Source organism: Camelus dromedarius, chromosome 27 (genome assembly GCF_036321535.1).
Source record: "Camelus dromedarius isolate mCamDro1 chromosome 27, mCamDro1.pat, whole genome shotgun sequence".
Classification (NCBI taxonomy): Eukaryota; Metazoa; Chordata; class Mammalia; order Artiodactyla; family Camelidae; genus Camelus; species Camelus dromedarius.
Window position 1 is genome coordinate 20,029,169 of NC_087462.1, and position 23,367 is coordinate 20,052,535.

At 52.0% G+C, this 23,367-nt stretch overlaps 1 protein-coding gene across 2 annotated transcripts in view; it reads right to left on the reverse strand.

The window, feature by feature from the left end:
• STK10 (serine/threonine kinase 10) overlaps window positions 1-23,367 on the reverse strand; it is a 106,139-nt gene that overhangs the window by 21,117 nt on the left and 61,655 nt on the right. For both annotated transcript variants that reach the window (XM_010980425.3, XM_064480091.1), the window contains exons 5-12: window positions 22,949-23,021; window positions 21,783-21,977; window positions 21,139-21,220; window positions 12,862-12,996; window positions 10,075-10,620; window positions 6,933-7,063; window positions 4,108-4,231; window positions 3,477-3,656 (exon numbers count right to left, since the gene is read on the reverse strand). In XM_010980425.3, coding sequence (XP_010978727.3) covers window positions 3,477-3,656; window positions 4,108-4,231; window positions 6,933-7,063; window positions 10,075-10,620; window positions 12,862-12,996; window positions 21,139-21,220; window positions 21,783-21,977; window positions 22,949-23,021 — 1,466 coding nt within the window. The remainder of the gene's footprint in view (window positions 1-3,476; window positions 3,657-4,107; window positions 4,232-6,932; window positions 7,064-10,074; window positions 10,621-12,861; window positions 12,997-21,138; window positions 21,221-21,782; window positions 21,978-22,948; window positions 23,022-23,367) is intronic.

The window sequence follows — 23,367 nt, forward strand, 5'->3', positions numbered from 1 at the left end:
AATTTGAAGAGACCATCTTCATCCTTTACTCTCTCTAATAAATACACAGTATGTTCTCAAACTTCTTATAACCGTGGACGTTTCCGTACTGGCAGCCTCTAACGACAATGGCAAGTCTGAGGACAGGGGCTGTGTGTGATTTGCTCATCACCTCCTCATACAGGAGCTCTAAAAATATATAGTGACTAATCAAGTAACAAAACCCCAGCAATCAGCTCTGGGAACCAGCAGCAAGCACAAGCCAACCCTTTGCCCGGCTCCACCGTGAAGCAGATTAAAGACAGCAGCTCTGGGTTCAATCAGCAGGGCAGAGTCTGCGCAGCAAGAATGCCTCATGGGAGGGACAGTGACAGGGCCATGGTCTTACCAAACAGCAGAAGCCAAAAGCACAAAGAGGTCAAGTCTTTTCTTTCCATGAAAACTTTCTGAAGAAAAACACCCAGGGAAGAAGAAAATGTTAAACACTGAATCTGAGCGGAAGCCCAAGTACCAGATCCCACGCACCTCCTCAGAGCTCACTGGCAGGCTTGAAAACGCTCCTGGAACCCTGCCAACACCAAGAACGTTCAGCGGCTCAACCCTGTTAAAGGTCAGCGCATACAAAGGGCAAGGAGCTCTGTGGTGTCCTCTCACGCCTCCCCTATCCCAGGCACCTCCTCTGTAGCCTCCTCTTTTCCCACTCTTATAATCCCTACAGCTCCTTCCCCACCCACACATACAAAGGGTGTGCATACGTGATGGGGTGAGGAGCCAAGAGGAAACTGGCATCTACTGGCTATTTATTCTGGGGCCGACACTGGATACGTCTCATTTAATGCTCAAAATATCTGCGTGAGGGATGTATTGTTAACAGCAATGAATGAAAGAGCAAACTCTTGCCTATGACTCACCTCCTTCCGTGATTTGGCCCCTCTCCACCTGCCTGATGTCACCTCGCACTAATCTCCCCCTAGCTTCCTAAACTCCTACCAACCTGATCATTTTTCAGCTCTTTGCACACTCCAAGCTCTTTCCTACACCTCGGGGCCTTTGCATATGCTGTTTCACCCTCTTGGAAGCATCTTTCTGGTCTCAGCCTAAATGTCACATGCTGAGAGGCCTTCCCAGCCCCCTCTAAAGCAGATCTCTCCATATCTTCTCTAGTTCACCAGCCTATCTGCTCTCACAGCATGTATGGAATGGCCAAGTGTTTCACCTATTTGATGTTGTACTTTTGCCTCCGGCTTCCCTGGCAATTAATGACTCCTTGAGTGTAGGGACCCTATCTGTTTTGTTCATTATAGTATCCCTGGCATCTCGAACAGTGCCACACACGTACTCAATACAACGGTAACCAAATAACTCTCATTTGACAGAAGGCAGCAGGACTCAGGCAAGTACAGGCAGACCTTGAAAATATTGGAGACTCGGTTCTAGACCACCACAATAAGGCAGGTATTGAAATAAACCCAGTCATATGAATTTCTTGGTTTACCAATGCATAGAAAAAGTTACGTTCGCACTATACTGTAATCTATTACGTTTGCAACAGTATTATGTCTAAAAGAAAATTGTGTATCACTTAATCTTAAAATATTTTATTGCTAAAAGATGCTGATCATCATCTGAGACTCCAGCGAGTTGTAATCTTTTTGTAAAAGTAACATCAAAGATCATGGATCACAGATCACCATAACATATGTAATGATAAAATCTGAAATAATGCAAGCATTACCCGAACGTGACGTAGAGATAAGAAGTGAGGCAATGCTGTTGGAAAAAATGGCACAGAAAGACTTGCTGGACGCAGGGTTGCTGCAAACCTTCAATTTGTTAAAAAAAAAAAAAAAAAAACCACCAATATCTGGGAAAAGCAATAAGGCAAAGTGCAATAAAACAAGGTCCGCCTGCAGCTTGTGCAAAGCCCAGCAGTTGGCTCTGGGCCACAGAGCCAAGACGGAGCCACGCCTGCCTCCCAAGCCTGTGCTCCCGGCCCTGGTGCTGGGGATGTCTCTCTGTTCTCTCTGCTCCCCGCCCCGCCCCACCCCACGTACTTCAGCCGCTGGCCCATTTCGCAGCAGGAGGTTCAAAGCCAGGGTAAGTCGAGGCACTCGCCTCAGGCACAAAAGAGAACGCCAGAAAACTAACCAAGATAAATACAATTTTAAAAACTCAAAATTCATGCCGGGGGGAAGGGTATAGCTCAAGTGGTAGAGCACATGCTTAATTAAGAAGGTCCTGGGCTCGATCCCCAGTACCTCCTCTAAAAACAAATAAATAAACAAACCTAACTAACCGCCACCCCCCCCACCAAAAACAAACAAATAAAAACTAAAAAAAAAAAAAAAAAAAAAAAAAAAAATTCATGCCAAAAAAATCATTAACAAAACCATCAAAACGTTAAATACAGACAAGACTAAGCCCTGTATTTGCAGGACTCGGCCTCATGGCCTCACACCAACCCTGGCCCTGTTATCCTGCCTCTAAATAGCTGACATTCTGTTCATCATGAATATTTTACACTAATTTGTATTTTAAAACATTGCATTAGAATATTATTTATCTTGACCATGGAGTTTGGGGCACCTCCTTAAATTTTGTGTCCGAGGGACGTTGTCTTACCCCAGCCCTGGCCCTGATCAGCCAGCCCGTGGCCCTGGCTCCCACAGGCAGCCACCTGAGGCCCCTTGGACACACCAAATGTCATGTCCATCACAGAGTAAAGCCTGGGAGCTGGGTCTGAGGGCCCCCAGCACCGTGGACCCCCCTTAGAGACTGTTCACCCACTGCACCCATCTGGAGACTGGGAACATCTAGATTGGTCCATCCGTCCCAGGACTCTCCCCTCCTTCCTCCTGAGGGTCTAGGAAAGAAGTATGTCCCCACCTCCCAGGCTCTGGCCCCACAGAGGGAGGTGAGGGTGGTTCCCTGGAATCCAGATGCCCTTCCCCAGGGCAGGTTCAGAAATACACCTCCCTTTCCTTGTCTCAGGATCATCCACCTCCTTGCCACCTCCCAGTTCCCCTGCCAGCTGGGTGGGGGTCAAAAGGAGAAGAGGCACATGGGTCCAATTAGTGGGCTGCTATTTGGGGAGAAGAGAAGGTAGGGAATGGAGGATGCGTGTGTGCCCACCCAGCACTCACTCCCCCCTCTGGTGACAGCATCTCCAGTTCCCCTGAGCCACCATCCCTTCCTTCTCCCCTGGTGTTTGTCACCTAGGGCTGCTAAGCTGGGAGGACGTACAGGGAGCTGCCAGAGGGCACATGGTGAGAGCCAGCCTGGGAGGAAAGGAGAGCTCAAACGATGGAGAAGGGGCTCCTAATGGCACAGCTGGAGGATGTAGATCCGAACATACCTGGACGTGAGCTCGTCCGGTGTTCGAGCTCCCCCAAATGCCCTCTGTTGCTGAGGCAAGGTTGAGTAGGGGTTTTGATCATTGCAACTGAGAGAGTTCTAATACTCCTAGACCCCTCTGCCTCCCCTCAGCACATACTCACCTCCTTCTTCATCAGTTTGAGCTGCTCCTGGAACTTGGCGTAGTCCCGCTCCTGCTCCAGGCGGATCCGCTTGGCCTCCTCCCGGCGGCGCACGGCGTGGTCTTGCTCCATCTTCTCCACTTGCTGCTTTTGTTGACGCTCCAGGTTCTCCAGCTCTGTGTCAAAGAACTTCTTCTTGGCCTGGAGGGAGCAGAAAGAGAAATTCAGGAAAGTCACCTTATATCCAGGAGACAGATGGAGAAAGCCCAGAGCCTGTGCTCAGACCTGGGTTTGAATCCCACCTCCTACCCTGTCTTTGCTGTGTGCCCTGGGACAAGTCACTTAATCTCTCTGAGTCTGTTTCCTCATGTGCAAAAGGAAGACCAGACCATCTATCCCACAAGGTTGCTGCACGGTGCTCAATAAAAGTTGCACCCCCTCTAGAGATCCTCTTGTGTGACTCAGAGAAGCATCGTGACCTTCATGCAATTCTGTTTACAAGTCGACGCCTCGTGAGATCAGGAAACCAGAGGAATTGGGCAATTGTTGTGAATTTATTCTCCATGCCCAATCATCCCCACCCTGCAGCTTCCGCTTAAAGCAAACATGGAAGCAAGAAGCTCTACAGGAACCCATCTTTTCTCACACTCACATTGATTTCTTGTTCAAAACGTTTGTGCATCTGTTCCAGCTGCAGCTCGTGCTTGCTGCTCAGCTGGGTCTGGTTCCGATGCTCTTCCTTCTGGAGCAGCCGAAGCTCTCGGAGTTCCTGGCGCCTGAAAGGTGAACGGATGTGAACACTTCAGTCACAAAGTGGCCTCAGTGATCCCCTAACTCATAGCTAGGGGACAATGAAGGCTGAGGCATGATGTGGCATCACATAAGCCTGGGGTAGAGGCATAACTAGAACTTAGAACTCAGACTTTATTTGACATTTATTGACAGACAAAACATTAATAATCTTAATATATAAAAAGTGCTTACAAATCAATAAGAAAAACAGGAATACCGTAATTTTTAAAGGTGGTATAGAACATGAACAGACATGAAACAAAAGACAAAAAGAGATTTTTTAAGCTACCTATATGGATATGAAATGCAAATTAAAAAGAAAACATTAAGAAATAACATTTTCAAGAAATAGGCAAGAATATAGGGGAAACTGATTCTTTCATGTATGTCTGATATGTACAAATTGACAGACTTCTGGAGGACTATTTGTCACTAAGTTTATGCCTTTTGACATAGTAGTTACACTTCTGAGTCTAAAGATTATTATTCTTTATAGTGAATCTAAAGAAATATTCATAGATGCACAAAAACTGAATAAAGATATTCATAACAATGCTATTTATAATAGTACAAAATTGGAAACAAGTGTCCATCAATATAGGTCTAATTAAAAAATTAAAATATATCCACCTGATGTAATGTGATACAACCATTAAAAAAACAAGTTCTAGAAGATATTGAATCACATGGAAAAAAATCTGAAAAAATGCAACAATTCTTTTTGAACAGATAAGGGACGGATCTCTAAGTGAAAAAGCAAGATGTTGAAGCGTGGGTCCACCATGCTACCTACCATCTGGGTGAAAAACAAAAAAGCCCACATATGTGTGTACACGTGTACATGTGTGTGTTTACTCTCCCGTTTAAACACTGAGTGTTTCTGGAAGGATTACACCATAAAATATTAACACAAGGAGGGGAACCAGATGGCTGGCAGAAAAGCGAGGCAGGGAGATTTTTCACTGTTTACACTTTTTCCTTTTGAACCATGATATTATATTACCTGTTCAAAATGTAATTACAATAAAAATGTGACCCAAACCACACAGCGTACCTTAATTTTGTAACATCTATATTGGCGATGTGTGTATGTGTGTACTCACAGAAAAAAAAATACTGGTGGGATTAACCTCAAAGTCATCGTGTTTCTCTTCTGGGCAAATCCATTAAAAATTGGTATGTATCATTTATGTAATCAGAAAAGAAAAGAAAAAGGAATTAAAAGCACCTGGGCCTGCTGGCCGTGCATCAGGGCTCCCTGGCAGCCTGTGTCCTATTCTAGACCAGCGTCTGCAGGCTGCACCATGGAGACCTCCCGCCGCCGGGCCTTCCTCACAGCCCTGAGCAGGTGGAGCTGCAGGAGCCAACAGCAGCGCGAGGAGAGGCCGGCCTCGTTTGAACCTCAGCTCTGCTGCCTTTCCAGCCAGGTGCCCTCAGGCAGTCTCTCCATCTTTGCAGGTTCTGTTCCTGCATCTGTCAAATGGGGAGATAATCTCTACCTCTCAGGGTCTTTGAGGTTAAATGAGGTGACACCCAAGTGGTAACTTCTCAAATGATAATGAGAAGGAAGAGGCAAAGGCTGGCCAACTGCTGGGAAGAGCCAGAGACACTTGCTACAGCCTCGTAAGGAGGCTTCCCTGTGGGCCTCCGCATTCTGGGAAGAGGAGGCAGGAGGCGGTTTTCAAGTGTTAACAGAGAAATGGGAATCCCGACACAAGAGAAACTGAGGCTTAAAACACAACTGATCAAAAACCGAACCCAGAAAGGTCAGCAGCCAGGTCCTGACAATACGTCCATGACCCGCCAGATTCTTGCAAGGGAAGGCAGGCAGAGACGGGGTATGAAGGAGAGAACTGGCAGCACAATTTTAGGGAAAACTAGAAAGAACTCGGACCTAGCGGCCTCGCTCTGCGAGAGGGACTGCCCGGTCACGTGGTTCAAAAGGTTCACCTGACCGGGGCCCTGGGGATCCCGGGGACCGCACCCCTGTCCTCTCCCTCTGTCCTCTCAGGCCCTTAAACAAGCCAAGCAGTCACTCCTCAGGCCTTGGCCTTGCAGTTTCCTCTGTGCTCCCCCAGCTCTGCTCACGGTCAGCTCCCCTCAACCTTGGGCCCTGCTCCAGAGCCTTCCCGCAGGGCAGTGCCCTCCCTCCGCCCACCCCAGGAGCTCGCATATCACCCATGACTCCCTTCACGGCATGTTCCACGGTTGGGAAGTATCTTGTGTGCTCTCTGTTGGCCCATTAGGTGTAAATTCTACAAAGCAACAGCCTCAACTATCTGGGTCACTGCCATGTCCTCCAACCCGGTAGGGGGTGTGGATACATGGGTGGGTGGATGGATGGGTGGATGGAGGGCTGGGTAGGTGGGTGGGTGAGTGGGTGGATAGAAGGGGGTGTGTGTGGGTAAAGGGGTGGATGAATGGATGCGTAAGTAAATGGAGGGGTGAGTGGATGGAGAGGTGGGTAGGTGGGTGGATGGGTGGATGGGGGGATGGAGATGTGGCTGGAGGGGCAGGTGGATTGGGGCAGGCAGGATCTCAGGCAAAACCAGCTTCCTCTTGTGTCCTTGATCCCACACTTCATGCTGTAGACAGACAGACAGCTCTTGCACCAGAAGGACATACGCTCACCCCTCTCACCACATCCCCACCTGTTACCGCCGTCGCAGCCCTTCCCAGCCTTGCCTGAGGAATCTCATCTCCTCGTCCTTCTTCTCATCTTCGCTGATGATCTTGGAGGTGGTGATGCTCACCTCCACGCCGTCCACCACAAACTTGCGTGTCCTCTTGAGGGTCTTATTGTGCAGCCTTGAGTCCTGGCCAGAGAAGATCATTAGGCAAAGCTCAGCATTTTAGCTAAGGATCCATGGGTGACACAGGGGGTGCAGCCCACAGCGCTCCTGGCCCCACCACCTCAGCCCCATCCGGGTAGGAGGTGGCTGTCCATCGTCCCCCTCTTGCCTCGAGCCCCTCCATCTAGGGGCCTGGGTGTCTAAGTTATGCCCTTTCCTCTCCCTGATCTTGGCCTTCAGACGCTGCCCATCCCCTGCCAGGTGGCAGCCAGCACCTTCCCACACACAGGACGTGGCATTGGGAAGAACAAGCTGGATCCTACTATACCCTCTGCTGTCCACTGGCTGGGACCCTGGGCAAGTCCCTTGTCCTGTCCAAGCCTCAGCCGCCTCAACCCGTCAGAGGAGGAGACTAACAGTGCATGCCTCCCAGAGTGTTTTCAGAGGTTCAGTGAGAGACCGGGGCAGGGGTGGGGGTTGGGGGGATAAACAGCGCCTGGCTCATGGCAAGGGTTCTACACTTGGTATTTATTTCTGCCAGTTATTCCTGCAGACCACAGTCTCTTATCCACAATGCCAAACTCCAAAGAGCCTGGAAAACGGAAGTTCATAACCGAAAATTTGACAGCCAGACCTAACCTGACCTGAACTCCACAGGCGACCGTGCCCGTCTGGGGCCACCATGAGGTTATTCACAGTCTCTATCTTTTCCTGTGAATAATCATGCCTTTTACATGTGATTGTGCTGTCAGGACTCTTGGAGGTGTTCAAATACCCTTTGAAAGTTCTCCGTCCGGATTGGATGAGGCCTGTGGGCTTGCACTGGAGTCATCATGGCATCTCCCCGTCCGACCCCTCACCTGGCTTCCACGGCCCTTCCTGGTGCAGCCCGGCCCGGCCTCCCAACACTGCCTCAAGGGCCTGCCGGCCCGAGAGCGGAGGGAGGGCCAGCGTGGCTCCGGGCAGGAGACCCCTGCCCTCAAAGTCTGCTCTGCCCCCCGGCTCCCACCCAGAGGCCAGCAGACAGTCCCGGACCGTGAGGTCTCAGCTGCTCCCACCTCTTCCACGGGACTTCACCCAGAGCCTTGGATGCTGCAGACAGCGGTCACCCTGACTCTCATCCCCTACAGCACCCAGCGCACGTGCCCTAGGACTCAATTCAAGTCAGGCTAGCAACGAGGAAGGCAGGCTGGCTGGAGAGTGGCAGGGAGGAAAGGAGGCCTGGGGCACAGCCCTCATGCTGGAACTGCTCCTGGTCTTGGGCCTCCGCCCTGAAGTACCAGGCTCCAGTCCAGCCAAGGATGCTGACACAGCCATGAACTCTTATCAGAACAGCCGTGTTCCCTGACTCACTGCCAGGCAGCCAGCAAAGGAATGTTCCCAACAGCCTCGAGAAGAGGCGGGGGACCCTGCTCTGGGAAGGCCAGCTTTTATTTTAAAAATACTCTTTTTTCCCCAGTCTTAGTGTCTTTTTAGTAAGAAACAGACAGAACCCCTGTCCTAAGAAGATGATGGGCCCGGACGCTTCTTATGCATTAAAGCTGCTGCCGTCCCGTCTCGTCCTGACGACCTGTCAGAACTGAGCTTTCTTTCTGATCCCAAAGCTAACCGTGCCAGCTGGCTGCTTCTCTTTTTGCTCCCTTTCATTTGGCCAATATCTTTGAGTCTCTACTGTGTGGTTTTTCACTAAGTAAGTGACAGCAGGAAGAAACAAAAAGATACAGAATCTTCCCGGAGTTCAGCCTTGGTGGGGGATGAGGCCCTCAGTGTGGCCAAACAAGCGACCAACGGTGGGACCACGAACACCTCAAGATTCATGGAAGCGGGCAGGGGACGGGGTCAGCCCTTCCTGAGGACAAGGAGGCCACCGCTCCCACCGCAAAGGCAGAATGACACGTGCGACTGAGTGTGTGGAGTCTGGGGTCAGACCGGCTCCCTAACCAGGGCCTTCGTTTGCTCCTCTGGACACTGGGATGAAGACGGAGCCTCCTTTGCTGTTGTTTCTAAAGCACTTGGCAGTGTAGGCCTCGTGCAATGGCCCGTCATTCACAGCACTACCCTCTCCAGAAGGGCCACGGGCCGGGAGGCAGCCTGCAGCCCGCTGCCTTTAAAGTGAAGCAGTCAGCAGCTGGACCACATGGCTGACCCCCAAATCAGAGTGCTTTCCTTTTTCTTCTTTCCAGAGAGACAATTAGATGTATTATTGTATATTACACATCGATGCTTTAAAGGTCAATGAAGTTGAGTCTTCTTCTAAATAAACTCTAAAGAAATGGTTTTTTAAAGAATTGGGGGGGGGGGCGGGTAATTAGGTACCTTTACGTATTTTTTAATGGAGGTACCAGGGATTGAACCCAGGACCTTGTGCACGGTAAGCACATACTCTACCCCTGAACTATACCTTCCCCGTCTAAGGAAACCATTTTTTAATGCATGGTGACTTAGAAGGACATGAGGCTCTGCATGGCTGTGGAGACACGACACTGCGTGGAGACTAACAAGCAGAGAGGAAAACTGGTCTTTGACCTGCAGAAGGAACAGAAGCTTCCAACTCAGATACATTTTTCCAGGGCATCATTTCATCTCTTGCATCTCTGAGCATGTCAACGCCTTCACCAGGCTCCTGGGGCAAAATCGCGTCAAGCCCCACAGCCCACCCGTGCCCAGGAACTGGATATGGTCAAGTGTGTGTGACTGGGACAATGGAGGGGACTCCAAATCAGAGAACTTCCACTTCTAGGATTCTCTCTCCCACATTTTCAGGAGGACCTTTCCCCAAACTCAATTTAAATGGAAACTGAAACTGAAATTTAAAACTCAAACCAACTTCCTGATGTGACTAAATCCCAGACCAAACTCAGATATTTTGGAGATTAAGCTACAAATCAAACTAAGAGCTCTACAAAGAAAGAGAAATCTCATGAGCCACCTAAAAATGGAAGGCAGCCACTGAATGCTGCCAATAGCCAAAACTGGGCAGCAGAATATCCCGCAGTTCTCCTGCTCCAAGCCTGTGGTGTAAAAGGCGGTGTTACCTTGATGGACAGAGAGCCCGACCCTCTGTTCAGGGACAGTTCGGCTGAGAGGGAGGTGCCGTAGTCCGTGCTCTCGGAGTTGGAGAGGCTGCCACAGTCCAAGTCCGCCTTGGAAGGGCCCAGAGCTGGCTGGGCAGGGAGCTCCAGGCTGCCATTGGCCAGCTTCTGGCCACCCAAGGTCTCCAGGGCGCTGCTGTTGGGACGGCTCTGGCCTGCCTTCTGGGATCTGCTGGCTGCTGGACTGAGGTCCCCACCCTGGTCGGTGGCTTTCTTCTCTTCGGATACCTGAATTCTGGCATCCATTGACACCGGCCGGGACTTCCGGAGGGGCGCAGGCACTGCCACCCCGTTCTCCTTGCCAGGGGACACATCCGGGGGTCTGGTGGTTTGGAGGGATCTGCCCTCTGAGGGCTGGCTGGGCCCATTCACACTGTCCTGAGGCTGGCTGGGTGGCAGCGGGGTGAAAGATGATTCCATGAGAAGCTTGTCAGCTTCAAGGCTCAGCTGACTCACCTCAGAGGAGTCCCGACTGTGGTTCCCCAGAGGCTAGGGAAAAAAAGAGAGTCAAGGCCATGATACCGTATGTCTAAGGCAACAGTCAGAGACGCAGTGAGGCTGCAAAGTCAGATACCCACAAGGAGAAGTGGTCCGGGGCCAGGGAGGTATAATAATAGGTAACCCTCTCTGGTAAGCCACAGTCCTCCCCACTCCCTATTGCATAACCAACAGTAAAATTACTACTTGTTTTGAGAAGTAGGAATCTCCCAATTGTCTCTCAGCTTAGCTTAATTTAATACCTGTTTTTCCTCCTAGGAGTAGAGGCAGCCATGGCCTGGACAGCTCGTGCCCTGTCTAAAGAGGGCAGTGGCTACTCTGCTCCACCCCATTGTGGCAATGTGGGAAAACAGGTGCCCTGTGGCCAGACCTTCTGATTTTTCAAGCCGAGCTGGAATCTGGATTTTTACATGGTATCTCCTCATTTTTACATGGCAACCAATTCAAATTGTTTAAAAATCACATAAAGGCCAAACCAAACTTATCCAGAGGCTAGATTCAACCAATCGGTCAGTAAATTTTTTACGTTTTTGATTTTGTTTTTCAGAGCCTTTTGGGGTGGAAAGTACTGAAAATGTTAATACTGTGAAGTAGGACACCCATTTCTGTGGATGAAACATAAAAGTCCAACTGTGAGTAAAGTGAGCACCCATGTAGCCACCTTCCAGGTCAGGAGTGACACCCTCCCCCAGCCCAGAGTCCCCACCTGTGTCCGGCCTCCCCTGACACAATCACTGCCTGGACTTCACTCTCCAAGTGTTATGGGTTAGTTCGCCTGTTGTTAAACTTAATATTGACAGAATCACACCATAAGCGCTCCCCTGAGTCCTGCCTGATGGCTGCTGGTTTTTAATCTTGGATATGGACGCTTCCAGAGGGAACGCTAATCCATTTTCTATTCAACAGCCAGAGCGATAATGGTTCAAGAATTCACATCTGAGGGGGGAGGGTACAGCTCAAGTGGCAGAGTGCATGCTTAGCATGCAGAGGTCCTGGGTTCAATCCCCAGTATCTCCTCTAAAAAATAAAATAAATAAACCTGATTACCTTCCCCCTCCTCAAAAAACAAAAAAAAATCACATCTGATCCTGTCATTCACACACACAGCAACGCCCAGCCCCTGCCTGAAGCCCTCATGGCCCCCACTGTCCTCATGACAAAGATCAGCTTCCTGCCAGGGGAGAATCCAGGCAGGATGTGCTGACTTTCCGCCTCCCCCCGCCAACCTCGCTGCCTGCCTCCTCCGGGAGCCAGGCCCCGGACACACTGCCTCCGTTCCCTCTTCTACTGTGGATCTCCCACTCCCGGCCCACACCTGGCCCTTCACCCTATCAGCTCAGCCACATGACTGCTCGGTCCTCAGTTTTCCCATCTGTAAAGTGGAGCCTGGGTTCCCCTCTGTCCTCGGTGGGGGCTCAGTGAACGGGCTATGGTTACTGTGCTAGTTCCACCGCATCCTTCTCGGGGCGTCTCTTCCTCATCCTGGTGAGGGTTCACACCAGCTCAGGCTCCGCCCAGGAACAAATCAAAGTTGAGGAGGTGCTGTACCGTCCACCCCCAGCAGACAAATCCAGCCCCTGCCTCACGAGGTCCACAGCACCATCTGGATGGCTGGTCTCCCCTCCTAGAAGAAGCTCTTCCCAAATGGCTAAACCAGGGATCCAGAAGTGGCCGCTCCAGGCAGAATCCAGCCCACAGACGTGTTTTGTTTGGCCCCAATGTTTTGTAAAAACTTAAATTCGCTTTCATTTAAATTTACATTCAGCCAAGTGCTGAAGTTGCAGGTGGGTTACGAACGTGCCACTCAGGGCAGCCAGACGGGACCTGGGGGGACAGAAGCCCCTCAGCCTGTTCCCTCTGATCATGTGCAGCCTCTACCTGCATTGATCCCACAGTGTGCTAATAGCGACCTTGTTATTACAGGTGAGCCACACCGGGAAAAGGCTGGGAAGCAGCACGAGTCAGCTACCAACCTTTAAAAACCGGAAGATCGTGTGTGAAAATCTAGATTCCTGGGATTCCCTGAAAACTTACAAGCTCTGGCCAACACAGCCTGCTGCCTCGGCCCGGCCCATGTGCTGTCTTACGTAACCTATGGCGTGGGAGCCAGTGACCTCTGAGCTGGGCAAAAACAGAAAGGAATCCTTCCTGCGCCTCCCGGGCCCCCTCCCGCCCCAGCCACGGCCTGCGTGGATCCCATCCCTCCGCAGCCCCCCTCCTTCCAGGTCTTACCGAGGCACCATCCACCAAGTCCTCCTCCTCCCCCTCATCCCGGCCGTCTTCAATCTCCTCCATCACTTCAGCCTTGGCCTCGGCCACCAGCTCCCTCAGCGCCTTGTTGCTGGTGATGCTGCTCACGAAGGGGTGCTGAGGGGAGGAAGACAGCTGGATTAGAACCTCTCGGGGGGTGAGGAGGGACAACCAAGCCTGGGGGCGTGTGTGGTGCAGGCAATCCCCCAGGTGGACAAGGCCAGCGGCATCCCTGAGCGGAATATGAACACGAACTCGGTCAGGCAGACCCAGAGGCAGCTTAGACAGTCCTGTGTGTGGTGGAAAGAGAGCAAATCCCGGCTCTGCCCCTCACCAGCTGTGTGACGCCGAGCGTGACCCTTTCCCTCTCTGAGCTGCAGGTTCCTCGCCTCTAAAGTGGAGACAAACCCACCCGGATGGCACGGGGATGTGCAGGGAAGACCATGGCCCAAAGCGGGAGCTGAAGTCATGTTTCAGGAGGTTTGTTTGTGTTTTTGTTAATTTACTTTTTTAGAAGGTTTTAATACATGATTTTCAAATTACTGCATATATATACATACACAGACACACATATGCTTTCCTGAGGAATTACTTACACAGAGTAAAGTTCACAAACCGTTAAGTTCAGTGACGTTTTCCATATATACGCACGCAGCGTAACCACCACCCAGCGCGAGACACAGAACATTTCCACCCCGCATCCCCTCACAGTCGAGCCCATCCCCCGGAGCTGCCCAGCTCCAGAGGCTAGCCCTGCTTGCTCTGTAATTTCATCTAAAGAGACTCACAGGGCACTTAGTCTTTGTGGCTGGCTTTCCTCACTCAACATGCGTTAAGACTGAGATCTGCCTACATTGTTGCACGTCAGTAAATTCTTCCTTTTTGACTCCTATGCCGTATCCTACCGCATGACTGTGTCACAATTTGTTCATTCTTCCTGCTGCTGCTGGACGTGTGTGTTGCTTCCTATTTTGGGCAACTATTAATAAAGTTGCTGTGCGTGTACAGGTCTTGAGGTGGGCTGTGTTTGCAACATCTTGAGGCAAAGGAGTGTATGCTCTACTCCTAGGTGTTTACAGAAACGTCACTTCTTGAAAAAGTGACCTTGGGAAACACCAGTTTTGAAGGCCTTAGCAGATGGTAAATCGGCCCAAAGATCTTGGTGCAAGTCTGTCCCTGAACATCTTTCCCCGGCACCGTGGTGTGGACAGGGATGTGGGCTACCTCATCCTCACCCACCCAGGGCCACTTAGAAAGGCATGTTGGGGGCGGTGGTGTCATTAAGTTGTAATTTGCACATTTGAAATTTATAGGAAGGCTCTGATGAAATTCATTATTTTTACTATCAGAAAATTTATCAGCAGAGGAACACTGTCAACAAGATTGCAGGGAAGTATTTAAACGACTAAAGAGAATAAACTTTCTAGCAACTTAGAAACACATTCACAACTGATAGGTCCGCTACAAATCATTCTATCTGCTTGTGGATTCAAAACAGTTCATTTGTGGAAGGTTAGAGGCAACACCTTATTCAACTTGGGCACCTTACTTTGCAACACTGGAAAGCATCCACTTCACTCCTTTTAAAGAGCCCTGTCATGCAGGATTTCCCAAACCAGCCTGACTTTTCTCCAGTTAGTCCAAATTAGTAAAGATGCGAAGAATTTCATTTCTTTTCTTTCTCTCCCACACCCCTATTCATTCATTGATTCATGCCCTAGTCACATGTTGAGGTTAGCATGTGCCAGGTGCTGGAAGAAGGCCAAACAAGCAGACAGGCAAGGTCCCTGGTCTTGGGGGCTTGCGGCTGAGTGGGAGAAACAATGGGCATGTAACCAAATGCCAACATCGTTTTTCAGATCAGGTAACAGGATAGAGTGACGCTGGCGAAACATGGGCCTGAATGGGGAGGTGGCTGGGGGTGGGGGGTGGTTCTCCTTCGTTCTCTGGTCAGAGGGGGTCTCCTTGGGAAGTAACATTCAAGCTGAGATCTGAGGGATGTAAACAGGCTGGCCAGGGAAAGATCTGAGAATTACAGGCAGAGGGAGCAGCAAGTACAAAGGCTGCAGCAGAGCAGTGATATAAACAGTAACCCTCCAAAGGTGTCGCTCTGGCTGCTGCATGGCTCCAAAAAGTCTTGTGTGGGACGTTAATAAGGGTGTACTCGTCATGGGGGGGGGGGCAGGAGAGTGTAGCAGGGAAGACTGATGGCTCTAGACTCGAGAGCCAGGCTGACTGGGATGAATTCTTACTACCACCACCAACTTGGGCAGGTCACTCAACCTCTCTGAGCCTCAGTTTGTTCATCTGTGTACTGGAAATAGTATGGCTGTTCTAAGCACTATAGTAAGAGCTTAAAATACAGCAGCTCTGTCATCTATACCATCATCACCACCATCACCATCACCACCACCACCACCACCACCACCACCACCATCATCACCACCACCATCACCACCACCACCATCATCACTATCATCACCACCACCATCATCATCATTGCCACCACCAACACCATCACCGCCACCACCATCACCACCACCACCACCGCCACCACCATCATCACTACTGCCACCATTGTTACCACCATCACAGCCACCAATATCATCATCACCATTACAACCTCCACCACCACCAGCAGCAGCAGCAGCAGCAGCAGAACCACCATCAGAGAAGCCTTTAAGTACCAGTTTGCACTCCCAGCCATTCCCGTTCCCTCCTGCATTCCCACAGGGTGCAGCGTTTTTGGAACTGAGGGTGAAAATCAGGTCCCTGAGCTTCACATTGCACAACCGCATGCATGTGAACTTGAGCGAGAAGCCACGGGACACTTCACTGCAGTGGCTGAAGCAGATGTGGAGAAATAAATAATGCAGACACAGGCTTCTGGAAATAGCAGGTTTTCACCAGTGCATATCACATATTAACCGAATTAGTGGCTCTTCAGCTTGGCCAGGAGCCTTGCTTTCTTGAGGCTGAACATCTGCTCCATGGCCTCCCTTGAGCACCCTGGGGTCCTCAGGAAGTGGAGCGGGTGCTGTGGGGAAGAAAGCCTCTGACAGAGGGGCAAGTGAGCAGGACGCCAAGCTCCTGGAATCCCTCAGCAAGTGGGACTGGCAGGCGGGCAGGCCCTCCTGTGTCTGATTAGACCCAGAACACTGTTTCGTAAACTGCTCTGGGACACAAAGTACAGACCACTTCCCCCACCACATCAGCTGTTACCTCCAAGGATGTGTTCAGAAAAGACGTTTCTCTAACCACCAAGCTGCCAAGCCCCCTGGAGACATTAGCCCCTGCGCAGGAGGGTGCAGGACCTTCCCGGGCATCTGCGTACAGATGGGCTGGTCTGGGTACAGGGGTCCCCAGAAAGGTGCTCGGGCACCCCCATGGAAGGCCTGGGTTAGAGGGAATCTCAGCCGCCTGCTCCTTCAGGAAGAGGAGCAGCTGCTCCGTGCTATCTCTGTAGGGAGCCCCAAGATGCCATAGAGCTCGCCAGCTGGCACCCACCCTCGGCCAGGACCTCTCCTGCCATCTACACAGTCATCCTTTCCAGGAACTTGAGCCTAGTTTTCCTCGGTGTGCTTAGAAACCATCAGCCTGGGTGTCCCACACTCCAAGACTGGCTTTAGAAAATGCCTAACGCTTTCAAGTTTCCAGGTGTCAGCATCTCTCTGCCAATTCCTGCCCTCTTCTCTCCTAACTCTTCCATCTCTTCCAGTCTCTCTTTCTCTTTCATTCCTTCTTTTTCTCCTTCATTCATTCAGAGAAGCAGCTTACTACAGTGGTCAAAAGAACAGCCTTTGGAACAGGTAACCAGGATGAGAATCCAAACTCTGTCACTTATACACTGTGTGACCTTGTGCAGGTTACTTAACCTCTCTGTGTCTCAGTTTTATCTGTTTCAGAGAGATCCAAACAGTACTTACTTCGCAGGGTTGTTATGAGGATTCGATTAGTTAACATTTGCTAAAAACAGAATAGAACCTGGCATGGAGAAAAGGTTGTATAATAGTTTGTTAAGTAAAAATAAGTAAATGCATTTACCAAATACTTGGTTGAGGGCTCTCTCCGTACCAGGCACTGTTCTGGATGATTGGGGCACATCAGTGAATAAAACAAAGACAGCTCTCCTCAGGGCACAGACATGCTCAGGGAGATCAACAATAAACTTGGTAAGAAGTAAGATATATGAGTGCTATGTAGCATGGAGAAATCAAAAGTAGGGCAGGGAAGGAGAGTTAGGAATATCAGGGTGCAGGAGGTTTGCAGTTTTAAGCAGGGTGCTTGGGGGAGGCCTCACAAAGAAGCTGTCATCTAAGCAATGACTTATAGAGAGTCATCCATGGAGGTATATGGAGGAAGAGCATCTCAGGCATTGCGGAGAGTCAGTGCAAAGGCCCTGAGGCAGGAGTGTGCCTGGAGTGTCTGAAGAATACCAAGGAGGCTGGGGTGGCTGGCAAAGAGTGAGGGGCCAGAGGGAGACAGGTCTGAGGGGTCAAGGTGGGGTGGGCAGATCATGCAGGACCTTGTAGGTCACTGAGTAAGAGGGGAGTCATTAAGGAGCTTTGGACCAAGGAGGTGCAGGAGCTGACATGTTTTAAAGGTTCTCTCTGGCTGCCGGCTGAGAGAAGGCACGGAGACCCACGAGGAGGCAATAATCCAAGGAAGGGATGGCGCTGGCTCACACCTGGTGGCTGCAGTGAGGGGGTGAGAAGTGGCTGGATTCTGGGCGTGTTCTGAAGGCAGGGACACAGGATTTCCCAGTAGAGCGGATATAGACTATGCAAGAAAGAGAGGGATTAAAGAAGCTTTGAGGATCTGGGGCCTGACTACTGGAAGGGTGGGGCTGCCACTGACCGAGCCAGGAAGTCACCAGGAGAGCACATTTGGGGAAAGATTGGGGGCTCAGCAGCAGACGTGTTAAGCTTGAGATGCCTGTCAGCCTCTGAGGGGGCTGGAGGGTAAAGAGCTGGATACGAGGGCCGGAGGGCAAGGATGGCAGTGGGCGTTACGGGTAGGAATGCGGGAGCCGTGGCAAACTGGACGAGACCATCAGGGTGAGTGGAGATGGAGCGGAAGGCCCTGGGGCACCTCCCACTGATCAGCTGGAGAGAAAGAGGATCAGGGCAAGGAGACTGAGAGGGTGACCAGTGAGGAGGAAGGGGACCTGGAGGGCACGGAGACCTGACACCAGGCGCCTACAGCAGGGGGACGAAGGTCGGCTGCAGTAGCTGCTGGCACCAGCCAGACGAGCGCTGGGGCCTGAGCAGACCACAAGGTCCAGAAAGAGTGGACGACCCGGACAAGGATGCTGTGGTCGTGATGGTGACCGAGCGAGGTGGGCTGAAGAACAGAGTCAACCAGTGGATACCGAGCCCCGGATGTGTGACAGCCGTTATGCTAAAGACAGTGGGTGGGGACAGAATTGCATCCCCTCACACAATTCTGTGACGAGAGCATGATCCACCTCCAGCAGACAGGGAAACTGAGGCTCAGAGTGAGGACCACCTGGATTCCAGGAGGGCGAGGCTGATGTCAGAGCCTGGGTTACTGCCCTGGGATACGGTCCAGACAATATCTGTGCAAGTGAATGAATGAACTGTGAACCAGTCAGGCCGCAGGGAGAGAGCAGGGGCCAGGAGCAACCTGCGGGCAGCAGGCAGAGGCCAGGGCCAAGGTGGGGGCGTGACCAGCTCTGGAAGGGGTGCTGGGAGTCAAGGTCTGGGCCTACCTCTGGCCACTCAAAGCCAGGTGACCTCAGCAGGCCAATTCCCTGCCCTGAGCCTCCGGGTCCTCACCTAGGTGGGTAAAAATGCCCCACCCTCTCTAACTCAGAGAAGAGCAGGTCTTTGGAAAAAGCCTCACCTCTGAAAGGACCTTTCCTTATCTGGAGGGAGCTCTCCTTTCTGCCATCCTCTGTCTCAGCTAAGAATCCTCCGGCAGGACCTCTTTCCAACTATGGGGCGGAAATTCCAGCTTAGGATGGGGCTCCGGGTCTGCCAGGAGGGGATGAGAGACAGCTGGGCTCTTCCCGGAGGCCGCATGTCCTGCAGGCCGGATGTATGAGGCCAGGAGGTGCCTGCTCACAGGAAACAATTGGCCCCAAGCAGCTGGGAGCTTGCTTCTGGCCGCGACAGCAGGCCCACCCCACCCCCACCTGTGGCTGGCCCAGTCCAGCCCCTCCCTGACGCTGCCCCACCAAACACCACAATACTCAGAAAATGAGGCCTCCAGTACTCCAGACATGTGTATTTCACATGGAATGCAGAAATCTACAAGGAACAATCATGATCCCTTAGCAGACAGACCCTCCCATTCTGCACCCCAATTTCTTTCCATTTTTTAATAATTCAATTCAGTGCATCAAACATTCACTGAGCTCAGCGCTGAGCAGTTAAGCTAAGTACTGTATAGTATCTTCTCACTTAACACTCACAACAACCCTATAAGGGGGTGCCTGGCTATGCTCCCCTCTTCATAGTGAGAACAGAGTCACCAGGACGTTAAGTCACTCGACCAAAGTCTCACAGCCGATGAGTGGCAGAGCTGGGCTTTGAACCCAGGACTTTTCAACCCCAGTCCACACACTTAATCACTGTGCTGCACACCCCAGAGGGATGCACTGTAGCCTCGAGCGCCAACCATGGCCCCAGCCCCTGGTGCACAGAAAGGAGGTACCTGGGAAAAGCAGCTGAATGCGAAGAAAGACTCAAGTGTGTGGCGGGGCATCTGCCTCCTTTCCTCCCACCGCACGTCAGAGGCTGTCACACAGTGGAAGGACCAGCATGGATAGGGTGTGGAGGGGCAGCCCCTCGGCATCACCCAGGCCCACTTCCTCTCCCTCCCCCAAGGGCGTAGGTGGCATGGGGACAGTGATCAGCAGACCTGGAGGCAGCCTGGTGGGCAGGCGGGGCGGGCAGCTCTCTGAACACTGTTGCAGACAGTCTGACACTCAGCCCGTCAGCTGCCAGCCGTGGACACCCTGACATCAGCCCTGGGGAAGGGTGGCTCACCACTACCTCCAATATTTCAAAAAAAGCTTCAAGGAAACCGTCACCCACTTGCCCACCCTAAGGCTGTTCAGCCTGCTAAGGGGATACTCCCTGAGTCAGCTGTCATCCTGGCTGGCCTCCCAGATTCCACACCCAACAGCCAGAGGGGCCCTTGTTAAGTGTAAATCAGACTGTATTTCCCTCCTCCAAACCCTCAAGGATGCCCCATCGCACACATGGTGAAGCCCACATCCCCGTGGGGCCCTGCATGACCCTTGTGACCTGGCCCCACTCCTCTCTGAAAGGCCTGTGTCCACTGTTGGCCCTCCACTGGGAACTTGGACTTGGGGAGGGTTCCCACCATTGACTGTCAAGAGGGGCCTAAACCATTTGTGCAAACAATGTGGTTCAGATGCCAAACGCCCGCCAGCTTTCTGCAGCCCGGAACCCTGGATGTGCTGGGCGGAGGCTGCCCACATGAGCAGCCCCTGGGAAACCCTGGGCCCTGAGTTCCCCAGCATGCTGCCCAGGCAGACAACACCTCACACACATCGCCACAGCTCACCCCTGGGGAAACCAAGCGTGCCCCGCACGACTCCCCCGGGAGGGGACTCTGGACGCTCCTGCCTGGGTGCCCCCACGTGCCTCCTTCTCTGTATCCTTCAGCTGTAATAAGTCATGGCAGTGAGCCCGACTGTGTGCGGAGTCCCGTGTGTTCTCGCAGGGCATCACTGAACCCGGGGCAGGACACACCCCATACTGCTCAGAGCTCACCTCCGGACCCCTGCCCCTCACCCCGGCTCCCGCGCCCTGGCCTCCTGGCTCTCCCGCCTCGCACGAGTCATGCCCCCGTCAAAGGCCTTCGCCTCTGCTCTCGAGCACTGCTTGCCTGGCCCCCTTGCCTCCTTTAGGTGTCTGCACACAGAGTCCTTCACAGGAGAACAACCCCTCCCAGGGCCCCATCCTTGTGCTATTTCTTTTTCTCCGCAGCTCTGCTCTCCACCTGCCACGTGTACTACCTGTTCGTCTGCTGCCTGGCTCCCCAGCCAGAACATAAGCCCGGTGAGGACAGGGCTCTGGGGCTTCCTTCACCGCAGACCCCCCACCCCCCTGGCACTAGGGGAACACCGGCTGATGCATGAACAGTTGTGCACGCGGCCACCTGGGCTGGAGGAGGATGAACCCAGCTTTCAGGTCACAAGTGATATGTCCGCAGGAAGGGCAGGGCCGAGGGGCAGGGGGCCACCGGGGAGAGGGGACCACTCACCTCCAGCAGCTGTGCAGCGCTGGGCCGGGTCTCGGGGTTCTTATCCAGGGCGGTCTTCAGGAAGTCTCGGAACTCCGCAGACCTAGGGGGACAGGTGGTGGCACTCAGCTAGGAGTAGGCGAGAATCAAGAAAACTCCCCACATCGCAGACTCTGCTCTCCCAGAGTCGTGTGATTCCCAAACACCCGCTTCAAAGGACAAAGGGCGTCTTTATAAGCTAAACAGCGGAGGCGAAGGGGCCGTCACGATGACCTTCCAGTCATGGACATCACTGGCATACAGGGACGTGGAAATCAGAGGAGAAGAAACGTGCCCGAGGCCACACAGAAAAGCACAGCAGTGCTGGGGTTTGAGCGTCAGTTCCCAGACCAGGGTTTTACCACGTGGCTTGGCAGGTCTGGGCTCTTATTCCTGCAATATTTGGGACTTATGTCCAGCTTATTTGGGTTACTTGGAGAGCTGATGTCAGGAGCACAGAGGGAGGAAAAGCGCCATGTGGGCCCAGGGAGCCCAGAAAGGGGCTTTGGCGCCCAGCAGTGACAGCAGACCCCTGGCCCTCCAGCTCCCCGCAACCCACCTGCCCCATGTCCAGGGCCCGCTGGCCGTCCAGCAAACACCCTCGGGCAGGCCTCCTGGCTCCTTACCACTTAGAAGGCGTGAGCAGCGTTGGGGGGTCCGACTTGGCGATCTTGAGCAGGACGCGCATGGGGTTGAGCTCGTGGTGCGGGGGCTCGATCTGGGCCATCTCAATCAGAGTGATGCCCAGGGACCAGATGTCGGCTTTGTAGTCATACGGCGTGTCCTTCATGGTCTCACACATCACCACCTCGGGGGCCATCCTGAACCAACCAAGGGACAACAGAAGGCTAAGACCCTGGCCTCCACAGGCGCTTCTCGCAAACTCAGGTCGGGAACCAGCACAAGCCAATGTCAGGAGGTCGGCATCACTCCCGAATCATGATCTGCATTCCTTTCCATCCCACTGTCTTCCTTCCAAGCACGGTTTTCGCACAGAAAAGACGCCTTCCAAGCGGCTCCACCACCAGGTCTTGCTGCAGTTCCCGATTCCCACCACAAGATGGCAGCAGCCATCCAGAACACAGGGTCCTGGGAGGGATGGGTAGGGGCAGTGGGGAAGGTACCCAGGAAAAACTGAGGGCGGGAAGGGAGGTGGAGAGAACACGACAGCACAGAGAGGAGGATGGGACAGAAAAGGACAAAGGAATAAAAGGGCAGAGAGAGAAAGAGTGAGTGAGTAATAAGCAAGAAAGGAACCTAACTCCACAATAGGAAGCAATTAACGCATGTGAAAAACAGGAAGCAGTTAGGTATGAAACAGAGAGGCTTTGTTGTTGTTGTTTAAGTAATAGTTTTGGAAAAGAAGAAAACACAGTGAACTAGAGAGGTCTGGGGAGACTTCACACGAGGGTAGGAACTGCACTTGTGATGTTGACCTTCATGGCCCCAGCCCCAACCCCATGTTGAATTCATACATGTAGAATTCATCACGAACCATTTTCTCTGGGGTTTCAGTGCAGTTGTTATTAATGGGGCATTTTCTATATGCATCATCCCATTTAATCCTCACAATAACCCATTGCATAGGAGTTACTACACCCCTGATTTTACAGATGAGGAAGCTGAGGCACGGGAAGGCGAGAGATGCGGCCAAGGCCTCAGCGCTAGTACGTGGGGGAGTCTGGGCTCAGACCCAGCAGGCTGACTCAGGAGCCCCCGCCTTCTGTCACCATGGGGACTTGGAGGTGCAAAGCTCAGCCCACCGTTCCATTTCCAGAAGCTACACACTCACCAGTAAGGCGTTCCTATGAAGGAATCTCGTTTCTGCAGAGTTTTCAGATTCTTGGCAGACACACCAAAGTCAGCTGCAAGACAAGAATCTCTGATAGGGTATTCGATGGCCTTCCCTCCACCCACAGCCCTCGAGTGTGGACTCAGAGACACACGTTCCAAGTCAACTACCAGATGCCATTTGCTAGCTAGCAAATTAGTGATCATTAAAAAATACACCTACTGCTTTAAGAATGTATTAAGACCTGCACCTTCTAGCTTACTAATGAGAATATAAATTGAAGAGCTGTTTAGGGGAGCAGTTAAGCAATAAAGAGCAAGAACCTTTAAAATATCCATACTCTTCTGATCCAGTAATTCCCAATATAGGAATCTACATTAACGCATAATCTTAAATATAAAAGTGTGTGTAATGATGTT